General features: G+C 38.3%; 1 protein-coding gene across 1 annotated transcript in view; it reads left to right on the forward strand.

Moving 5' to 3' along the window:
- The window catches only part of NBAS (NBAS subunit of NRZ tethering complex), a 253,228-nt gene that overhangs the window by 54,894 nt on the left and 186,509 nt on the right, over nt 1–11,825 (forward strand). The window contains exons 12-13 of the mRNA XM_037528501.2: nt 515–583; nt 6,725–6,853. Coding sequence (XP_037384398.1) covers nt 515–583; nt 6,725–6,853 — 198 coding nt within the window. The remainder of the gene's footprint in view (nt 1–514; nt 584–6,724; nt 6,854–11,825) is intronic.

Consider the following 11,825-nt stretch of genomic DNA (forward strand, 5'->3'; position numbering starts at 1 on the left):
TCCTAAAATCTAATCTTCAACAATCTTTGTAGTTTTTCTTTTTTTTTTTTAAATTATACTCTTCCCCACTGCCTTGCTTTTATACTTCTTAAACCTAGAGACAAAGATAGTCCTCTGTTGTATTTTTCAAATACTGTTTTTTTTAAATCAAATATAGTAGCAGTTCCTTAATGAAGGAAATTTTTGTTGGAAATTTTGACCTTTTCCATAATGTTGTTGGGATAAAATGGTAACCCTGGGCAGCCTAATTTGAGAAGTGGATTTGAATTTGCATTGACTGTACTAGACTTCTTATGTATGTACTCAAAAAGTGATTAATTATGGGTATGTTTTATAAGATTCACCACTTGCCAGATGGTTTTTTTCCTAAACAAGAGAGAATCTCATGAAGATCTCTAATGATTTCTAATGATGATTTTTTTAACCATTTTTTCATATACCAGGTTTGTTAGAGATTTTCATATTTTTATAATGAAATGCATTTTATTAATAATTATATGCATTTATCTTGTAGGTACCAAAAACACTGGGATTATTAAGGAAGTTAAGTGTCAAGTTGTACACTCGCCAGGGACAAGAACAGGTAACGAAAATTGGCTTAATGTTTGTGCTTCTCAAACATTTTCATCAGAGTACTTTAAAGGGCAAAGTGAATGAACCTTAGATCTTACAGATCTCCATTGCATGTGCTCTTACTTATATACTTTGTGGGTTGGTGCACTGAAGATTTGTGAATTTTACTTTAAGTCATCGTTGTCTCAACAAAGAAAATTAAAAACAAAATTTCTTGGGTTTGGGGATATAGTCCAAAGAGGTCCTGGAAACATCATATATCTCAGAATTTCTTACTTGTGAAGTTTGTATCCTTGTCACAAGCATAGCCTTCTTTAAAAAAACTCCTTAAATATCAGATTATTAATAATCAAAGTCATTTATGTTCTTTTATAAGGTTATTGACTTGGAAACTTTTTTTCCTAAACCTTTTTCCTTTCCTACATACATTTGCAGTATTTTTTTCCCTTAAGGTTGTTTTTTTTTTTTTTTTTTTTTTTAATTTTTTTAATTTTTTTTTTTTATAGAGAGGCATTTTATTTATTTATTGTTTGTTTGTTTGTTTTGTTTATACATGCACTGGGTACAGTCAGAAGCGCGGGAGGGTGAGAGAATTCACCAGAGCCAGAGCGGGGAGCAGAGCAGGCAGACGGACCGAAGTACACTGCTGAGGGGAGCAGCGGGCGCAGGAGAGGTCTGCGCGCCATGTGGGACCCTCCTCTGGTGGCCGGGGAGCAGCGGGGATCAAACCGGCGCTGCAGAGGCCGCGGGCAGCTTCGCAACCACGCTCAACCACTGCGCCACCGGGGAGGCCCTCCTTAAGTTGTTAACCAAACTTTTGAAGATGACTTTTTTTTTTTTTTTTAAGATTTATTTTTTATTTATTTATGCAAGCACTGGGTACAGTCAGAAGCGCGGGAGGGTGAGAGAATTCACCAGAGCCAGAGCGGGGAGCAGAGCAGGCAGACGGACCGAAGTACACTGCTGAGGGGAGCAGCGGGGCGGCAGGAGAGGTCTGCGTGCCATGTGGGACCCTCTTCCGGTGGCTGGGGAGCAGCCGGGGATCGAACCAGCGCTGCAGAGGCTGCGGGCAGCTTGGCAACCAAGCGCTCAACCGCTGTGCCACCGGGAGGCCCTTGAAGATGACTTTTTTGATTTGAAAATAGATTTCTAGTATGTATTTATTCTCCTGGGTCAGACATCTAAACTGCCCTGGACTTAAATATCTACTAAACTCCCTGAGGGTAGAGGTTTCTGTTTGTCTTGTATACTGCTGTTCTCTAGAACTTGAAGCAGCGTCTGGCATGTAATATGTACTATTCAGTATGTAACATTCAACAAATAAGTGTTGGAAGAGCAATGCTTATGAGTTCACTTTGTATTGAGCTGATTATTTTTTTCCTTTAAGAATATGTAGTTGTGGGCCTCCCCTGGTGGCGCAGTGGTTGAGTGCTGGGGCTGCGAGGCTGCCCGCAGCCTCTGTAGCGCTGGTTTGTTCCCCTGCCGGCTGCCAGCGAGGGTCCCACAAAAAAAAAAAAAAAAAAAAGTAGTTGTTCAGAACATTTTGAATATATTCACTAGAGTTCAGTACTTTTGTTTTAATATAGCTTGTACATCTGAAAGTATAATGGAATAGAACTCACTCATTTTTAATTGTTCTATATAGTTGATAGGCAGGTGAAGAGAGTGAGACAATTTAAACTAATCTTGATACAAAGATCCAATATTTAACATGAAAAGAATCTCTCTTAGAAGGTACAGTTAAACGTTTATCACGATGTTTAAGGCACAGTTCCTATTTTAAATATTGCTGCCAGTAGTAAAAGGCTTTAATTAGTACTTGTAATTAACAAAAGACCAAATGGATATTTGAGATAGTGGTTTAATACAAATGTGAAGTAGAGAGAAGAAGAAATCCTATTCTCATTATTAATTTCAATAGTATTTTGCTAGTTATCACATGCTACAAAAAGGCTCTTTTGAAAAGTTTTGGTTGGAGATTTGAGACAGGGAGATAAACTGAACTGATAATGCAATGAATTGAAAGGGCCGGGAATCAGTTAGTGGTGTGAGGAGACAGCGCGTGGTGTGAGGTCTCTGCATGCACTGTCTGCTTGCCCCTGGCTGCCTACCCAGTGAGGCTTACCTGGAGTGACTACCTTCAAGTGCAGCCAGACCTCCAGGACAGAGCAGACTGAAGCAGGCAGTAAGTGTGAGTCACCACGTGCTTGCTTGTTTTCCTTTTCCCCACCTAACTGAGGTATCATTTACAAGTAGAATTGCGTGATATTTAAAGTGTGATGTCTTGATATCCCTGTGCACTGTGAAAGGATGTTCCTCTTTGGAGTTAATTAGCACATCCATCATTTCCCATATTTGCTTTTTTCCCCCTGTACATTTGAACATGTAAGTTCTACTGTCTTAGCACAATTCGGTTAAACAGTACAGTGTTATCAACCCTGGTCACCATGGGAGACACTAGGTCCTCAGATCACAGTCATCTGATACCTGCGAGTTTCTGCCTTGCCAGCCGCTCCCTCGCCCTCACTCCCCACCCCCGCTGGGCATCCGCTCATCTACCCTGCTGTCATAGCCATGCGGCATGCTGCTTGCTTTTCTGTGTCTGGTTTATTTCTTTTAGCCTAATGCCCTGCAGGTTCATCCATGTTTTTGTAAATGACAGGATTTCCTTCTGTTTTAAGGCTGACTAATATTCCTGGGTGTGTATTTTCCATCGGTGGACCCCCGGATGGCTGCCTTGCCTTGGTTATTAGGAATAATAACAAAGTGAAAATGGAGTTACAGATATCTTTCCAAGATAGTGTTTCGTTTCCTTTGGCTCTACCCAGAGGTGGGATTGCGGGATCCATTTTCATTTCTTGAGGAACCTCCCTTCTCTTCTCCACAGTGGCTGTGCCGCTTTTTACATTCCCTCCAGCAGTGCACAGGCTTCCGTTTTCTCCACATTCCCACCAGTGTTTGCTTTCTCTTGGCTGTTTGACAGTAGCCATCCGGACAGGTGTGAGGTGATACCATGTTGTGGTTTTGATTTGCCTTTTCCTGATGATTGCGATGTCGAGCATTTCCCCCGAACCTGTTGGCCATCTGTGTGTCATCTTTGGAAAATGTTTATTCAGAGCCTTCACCCATTTTTAACTGGGGTTTTTGTTTTTGCTTTTTGTTGCAGTTGAGCTGTATGAGTTCCGTGCATGTTATGGCTATGCATCCCTAAATGTCTCTATGGTTTGCAATTGTTTTCTTCCATTCTATAGACTGCCTTTTTATTTTGTTGATGGTTGCCATTTTGTGGAAGGTTTTTAGTTTGATGTAGTCCCACTTGTTTGTTTTTTGCTTTTGTTGCCTTTGCTTTCAGTGTCCAATCCAAAACATCATTGCCAGGCTATAGACGAGCAACATTCTGGGTCAACATCTCGATTCTACACCAACATTCAACATCATCTAAATTCTAGATCAACATATAGAAATGATCAAAATGAAGTGACATTCACAGTGTGGAGTGTGAAAGAAATTCATAGAACCATTTTAACTAAAGTGAAAATTATAGCTATACCTCAATTTTATTACCTTTAGAACTACTTAATTCAAAGGAAAGAGACTCGAATAAGATTATTCTTCACTTATGCTGAGAAATCTCAATACATTATAAGGAATTATGGTTTGAATGTTTGAAGTTTACTTTTATTGTGATGTGCAGTTGATTAAAAAGCCATTTCCTCCTATTTACAAAGCACACACTCAAGAATTCTCTCCCGTCAACCAACAGGCATTCAGACTTCCAAAAATACTGCAGGCTGTGTTCACAGAATTTAGTATGGATTTTCTAACTGTGCCTTTAGATCTTGTGTCACAGTTACTGTTGGGATAATAAATTATTCCCTGGCCGGGAATAACCTGTGTGCTGTAGACACCAAGATATGTTTCTTCAAATAAAAAGTAGTTTTTATTTCAGAAGATAAAGCATAGTGTTTCTAAAGTATCATAGGTGATTTATCATTGATTGGCTACAATTCAGTTACTGCTACTAATTGTATTTTCTCACTGTGCATAGGTAAGAAAGTTAAACAAGTAACTTGGGAAATTGAAGAAATACATGCTTAATGTATATATACATTTAGTATCTGGGATTTACTTTAAAATACTTGAAGTGGGGGAAAAAACCACTGAAGACACGGTGTTTGGGGTAGGATCCTTGAAGTAGTCTTGCAATGTTGATATTTATTTTAGCTGTTGTTGGGCTTGTGAGAATTCATTTATTATCATTTCTACTTTTGTGATGTGAGTACAAATTTCTACAACAAAATGTTAAAAGAAAGGAATGGGAAACTTGCAGGATGGGTAATATAGTATCAGATGAAACTAAGGAGACCAGAAACCCACCGTATTAAAGTAAGTAACGTGTTTGTTAATATATTTATTACTTAAGAATGTAGAAAGAAAGGAAGGAAGGGAGAGTAGGAAGGGAAGGAACAGAGAGGGAGGGGGCAGAACCAAAATTTTTTTAGCATATTCACTATTTTCTTGGTGACATGGCTGTTAAATTATCGCCACTGGAATGACCTTGGGCAAACTTCTTAACTCTTCTGGTCTTCAGTTTCTTCCTGTGGAAACATTATGAGTAGTGGGGAGTACTTTCAGCTAATAAAACTTTATTCTGAGATCTGTGTTGTACAAAACCTGGGGCCTTACTGACTTTAAAGTTGTGCAAGGAGACTGCCAGGTCCACATCTGCTCCTTCCCTTATCTCTCTCAGAGGAAGGGAGCTGATAGATTTAAATTTTTGTTTAAAGTGCTTGTGCTTTTACTGCTTCTCTTTCCCAGGCGTTTTAATCTCTTCCTTTGAATCCTGATATTCTGGGCTTAACTGGTTATATTCAATTAGTGATTACAGTGCTTGAGAGAGTAAAGATGCTGATCTTTGAACTTATCTACTCACCTAACAATGTTCCTCACTTTCTGAAATTGTTCTGTTTGTTGTTTTGCCTTCTGTTTGATTCTTTGATGGCTAATGTGTTTTGGTCGCTTCAGACCTAACAACTTAACTATATTGTCTGCAAAGGGTCATGGATCACCGAGCAAGGGGTAACTTCTGATTTTATTTCAGTATAGTCATGTTTATTTTTCAGTTTTGTAGCTGATACTTGGCGTTAGCCTTGAAGGAGTCGTAATAGAGAATGTTGGGATTTTGGCCATCTGGAAGGCTTGTGACACTTCAAGGGTGTGCATGCTGCCTGGTCCCACCTGATTATTGCATTTGGGAGTGGTGGTCCTTGAATTGCTACTTTTCTAAATTTTCAGAAAAAATATGGTTATGGGCTGCCATCTCTTCCTGTGTTATTCTTTGTGGATACAAGGTTCTTAGGTCCTACCCTTAATAAGTGCTTGAATGGGAAGTAGTTAGAGGTCTAGTTAGGGTTTATTTGATTCTTCTGATGTATTGTAAGTGGTAGACCCATGTGTCTTTGCCGACATGGTTTCTGTTGTGATAACTGATAACCACCGTGTTCTTGTAGGAAAGGTCTGAGATTATTTGGACAAATATGACAAGAAAGACAAGGTTTTCGCTATGTACCCTTAAACTGACCTTGTAAAATCAGCACACCGTAAAGTTTCTCTGTTCTGTGGCAATAATTAGATTCCTTAAGTTGGATAATTTGCCAACAAATTTGGAAGATCTTAAACACTCACAGTATTCCTTAAACTAAGGAAGGCATTTACCCTTTACCGCTTCTGTGCCTATCAGTCTTGGACCCTCTTTTCCTCCATCTCTCTCTTTCTTTCCTTCTTTTCCATAGCAAGAGGTTCTGGCCCATATGTGACATATAGACTATTCCAGACATTTTATGCATATGGAATCTGTAGACCCAAAATTCAAAATCTGGTCAATATCTGCCCATAAAAGGTATTATAAATGTGATAATTGATGTGTAATATAAAGGAATGCTTGCATATTTGAATTTTGGGTTATATGTAAATTATAGTACTAGATTAAAAACTGTTTTAAGGGCACGAGCCCAGTTTTTATGTGTTAGAGCATATAGAACATTTGTGGTTCTCTGAGGCTGTGGGGACCCTAATTATGAGGCATCAGTTATGACCTCCGTGCGTGACTGCCAGTCTGTGCTCTAACATTACTGTCATGTTATTATTATAGGACGGCATCTTTAAGATGAGTCTTTCTCCAGATGGGACCTCTCTTGCAACGATTCACTTCTCAGGGAAACTGAGCATCTGGGCCATTCCATCACTGAAGCAGCAAGGGGAATGGAATCAAAGTGAGCAGGTATGTTTCCTGAATGATTATTCTTAGAATGATTCTTGCTTACGGGTGAGTACTGACAGTGCTGATTTCATGTCGTTGATACTTTACTGTGGTGCACAGCTTTTATTCTCCTCGTTCCAAAGCTTTAGTTAACTCATCACGCCATCAGTACAGTAGGAAGGGCAGATTAGTGCTGTGCACTGGTTTTATTGAAGTACAGTGTGCTGTCTATACTGCATGTGAGCTATCCACTCACTGTTACAGCAGAAACTCACTTTTGCTATTAATTTTTCAGTGAAAGTTCTTCCTGAGTCTTGCAAAATTAGTAATATTGGCCTTAGAAGGAGAAGATAAGAGAAAATAGAACTTTTATTTTTTAGTGTCTTGAAATGACAAGTTTCAAAAACTAAATGCTTTATTTATAAATAGAATTAGTATGTATCATAATCTAGAATCACTATGGGCAAGTAAGTAAAGTCTGCGCATATAACACTGAGTATTGTGATGGAGCTAAGATTTAAAGACTACAGGGAAAATTTTTACTTTTCTCTGGCTCTTGCATTTCAGCACTTTAAGGATTAATTCCCCTGTTCTCATTTCCCCATTCCCCTATTCCTACAGGGGTAGCCTTCTGCCAGCTTTGGTGGATAGTTTTGTAATTCTCAGATTGGAGTGCATTCACTGAACAGATCAGTGTCTTATACCAAAAATCTTTTGAATTCCACTTCATCAGTTAAATGCACTCTTAAGAGAATTCTTAATCACAAAAAGCAGTTAGGTGTTTGTTTTTTTTTAAGCATATCAGCTAAAAAGAAGATGGCTTTATATTTTCTTACTTTTTTATACACTTAAATTTATTTGTTTGGGATGTTCCTCAAATTTTTTTTTTTTGCCTTTCTCCCCCTAGTTGCTGCCTGCTTTGAATTCAATTTAATTTCCACATCTTGACACCCTCCCCCCCACTTGTTGGATTTAAATTTGTTCAGAATAAAAGAGGTGCTTCTCAGACTTCAATTATAGTAGCTGGATTCAAGGGTCATATTTTCTTTTTCCCTTGAAATTACAGCCTAAATTGGCTTCAGTCTTTTCTGTAGAATTGGAGTGAATCAACTGTCAGGACCACTTGTCTAATGTATTTAGGTTGGCATGTCAGATAATTGAGCCAAGTAGCACTTTATTTATCACGGTTATCAATGTTTAATGATGAAACTTTCAGCGCTTGTCATCCGGAAGAGCCTGATGTTCTATTAAATGCAGGAAATTGTCCATTTGGGCAATTTTTTCTTAAATGAAGAAAAAACTGTGAATATTATACTCTTCTTTCCCTTTTGCTTTTTGTTTCTTAAATTATTTTCATTTACTTAATAGAAATATTTATCACATTTTGAAACATATTTAAGATTTCATGTTGCTGGATGGAGCTAGAAGGGATCATGCTCATTGAAATAAGCCAGAAAGAAAAAGAAAAATACTGGGTGGTCTCACTCCTAGCAGGAATCTAGAAAACCTAAATAAGAGACCAGGAAAAAGACTAATCAATACAAAGTAAAAATCAAAATCAACAACTATAAACCAGCGACACACTGGGGAGGGGAGGGGCAGGGAAAGGAAGGACTAGAGTCAAAATAAGGGGGGGAGGTGCAGTTTATGGGGAATATAACCAAAATGAAAATGCATACATTGTGCAAAGATGAAAAAAGATGTAAGAATTATACAAAATAAAATATGTACCAAAAAAAAAAAAAAAAAAGATTTCATGTTGCAGGTATCCCAGAATGTCAATCGTGTAGCATAAAGAGACTATTACTGAAAATCTGGAAAACCCCCTGCCCCCCCTTTCTTGCATTTGTTATAGTCCTTATTGTCGTGTATTGAATTTTTCACTGGTTAGACTTTTTTTTTGCCATTTAGCTCATTAATGTTATTGATCAATTATTTGTATTAAAACTGATTCTATTAAAACAGATTGAAAATTGTTTAAAAATCTTGATACCGGGGAACAACTATGTGTGACTATCTCAGTAATTTGGAATAGGCCATCAGAAAAGTAGTGTGACAGGAAAGAAAGGGAATTCAGAAATGGGCACAGAGGTGTGTGCTGTGGAGCGGTGAGGGCAAACCAGCATTGTGTCTCAAGCGCCATCCTAGTGAGATTCTTTTGAACAAACTCCTAGGAGGTGCCAACATTTTCGCAGAACATTCTGAGCTCTTAGGTTACACTTATTTCAGGCTTATCCAGCTCAGTAGAATAGAGATACATGCATACAGTAGTTTTGTAGCTTTAATATTTTTACTCAGTTATTATTTAGCACTTATTTTGTTTCCACTTATTTGTGAAGTAAACAGTGGAGCTGAGATTTGATTTTGGATCTCTCTGACTTAGTTCCCTGCTTTTCCTATGATTATCTAGGAAAATAAATGCATTAAAAATAACCAAAAAATGTAGGAAAAAAAGTCCCTATTCATTAGGTTAGAGAATGTCAGCATGTCTTGCACAATCCCCCCCCTTGGTATGTCATGAGTTAGCTTAGTTAACATCTGGCTGTTTGAAAGATCAGGTTTTTATGTACTAAGTTAGGAATAGTTAAAATCACTATTATTACTCTCTTTTTAACATTAGTTCTTTTAATTTGATCGTCTTTAAAGATACACAGACAAAACCCTTTCCTCGGTGAATGTGCACTGAAATCTGTGAACAACCAGATTTCTTCAGCTCTCTCAAGTGTGTTCAGTTCTTTAGCTCGGTAGTGTGTGCTGGTTCCTGGAGCACCACAGAACCACTGAGATAGTCTCTCACTGAAAACGCTTAACTTTATATTAGATAGCTGAGTACTTCTGATGTATTATGACATGAGGTATGGGTGGTAGCTTGGGCTAGCAAGATGATTTCAGCAGCTGCACTTTGCTTGTGACCTTCACCTCTATCCTGGGGACTAATCACAGTGGGCTGAGTGTTCTAGGTTTGCACTTTTGTGTATAAAGGAAGCCACTAATAGGTAGTGCACTGGAGTGAGTGTACAGAGCTTGTATATAAAAGTTCTACTATAGGAGTGGGTTGTTACTATATTTATAATAACATACTCATAAAATAATAAAGTGCAACTGTTGGCTAGAGATGCTAGAGTAGAAAAGTGTAATCAGTGCTAGAGGAGAAAATGTAGTAAATCACAGTCCTTGCCCTTCAAAAGTTCATAGTCTTTTATTTATTTTTTTTTTTTTACAAGAACTGGGGTATAGGTCAGAGGCGCGGGAGGGTGAGAGGATTCACCAGAGACAGAGCAGGGAGCAGAACAGGCAGACGGACCAAAGTACACTGCTGAGGGGAGCAGCGGGCAAGACGGGAGAGGTCTGCCATGCCATGTGGGAATCCCCTTGGCCAGCCGGGAATCCAGCCCATGCTGCAGAGGCTGCAGACAGCTTCACAGCGCTGCGCTCAGCCCGCTGCGACAGAAGTTCATAGTCTTGCAAAGGAAATTAAAAGCAGCTCAATAAAAGCAGCTCAATGAAACAGCATGTTAATATCATGAAAAGATAAGCTCAGAGGAAAGGCTCATGATTCAGTGGTGATGGTGGGGTGGAGGGCTGTTGGGAATAAATAGCATTTGAGTGGTAAAGCTTGGCTATTCACAAAGCAGCTTTCATCTATGTCATTTGTTTCATGACAACCTCATTAAAAACTGTTCTCAAACTCATTTTAATAGATGGGAACAGTGCTAAAAGAAGTTAACTTCTAATACTAAATGTTGAAATTAATACTTAGGTCTTTGATTCCATAGTTAAGCTTTTTTTCCAGGGTATCTTCTCATGGTTCTTACATTTAGAAATACTGACTTTAATCTGAGCAAATTGGCTTTTGGCTCTGTTGCTAACAGGAAACAAGGCAGGGGAGATCGTTCGTGTGGTTTGTACGAATCACACTTCATAGAGTTGTGTGAGCACTAGAAATGTGAAAATATTAGTAAGAGAGGCATAATGGCATTCACCAAATATGGGTGTCTTTTTGTGTATTCATGCACGACTGAAAACATTTAGAAACACTTAAACAGCTGGAAACACTGAAACAGTGGCTTTTCCCTCATCTGTCTGTAAGTCAATGGCCTTGGGTCAGCAGGAAGGACAGAACTTTGCCTCTCTTTGTAGCTTTTCTAGGAAATGGATGGACAGCCAGTTAGTTTCAAATGGACTATATGGTAATGTATATTATGTAGTCTGCTTGTAATTTTAGTGTGAACTTTGCCTGAAAAGGAACTCATGTTACTGCTGCTCGGTACAACCTTCAACTCATTCATCGGATTGTGAGTTCAGCTCTTCTGGCACTTTCTTCATCTAATTCATGACTTTATTAGTTTTCATAATATGCTCTGTGTGATTGAGTGTTTTCTCTGTAAAATCTAATGATTAAAGATAGTTGTGGAAGTGCCTATTCTGATTTACTTCCATCCAGTTTTGAGTTGATTAAATACTTTGGCTTTCATTGTCAATATGAAAATCCATCTGGCTAGAAATCTGTGAGTATTAAGTTTTGTTCATGTCGGGAATATAATAAAATTGCTCAAGTGATTTTCATTTCAAGCATTTCCCATATGTTATGTTTATATATTTACATCTCATTTTTGGCCTTCATTATTCACTGTAGAAGTTTTATTGCTTGCCTATTTGTACTTAGATGTAGTACACAAAACTTACCTTTTCACTTTAGTTTTATTTTCTCTTTGACACATAGTAGGTACTAGACTAATTTTGTTAAGTGGATGAATCAGTGAAGGATACAGAGAAGCTGACAGCCATGTAATTAATTGTATAATCCGTAGCTGTTTCCTCAGCTCCTGGAAAATGGGCACTGACTATATATTACTTCCACAGGACTTGGGCATGTTCAATGCTAATACATTTTTGTGAAATGAATCAACATTTGAAAGATTGCCTTTATGTCACAATAGCCTTTCTGTGTAAAATCTGGTCTTCTCAGGACATCCTCCTGCACACCGTGAAG

Source organism: Talpa occidentalis, unplaced genomic scaffold, assembly GCF_014898055.3.
Source record: "Talpa occidentalis isolate TD23 unplaced genomic scaffold, MPIMG_talOcc4v2.1 talOcc4.5, whole genome shotgun sequence".
Lineage (NCBI taxonomy): Eukaryota > Metazoa > Chordata > Mammalia > Eulipotyphla > Talpidae > Talpa > Talpa occidentalis.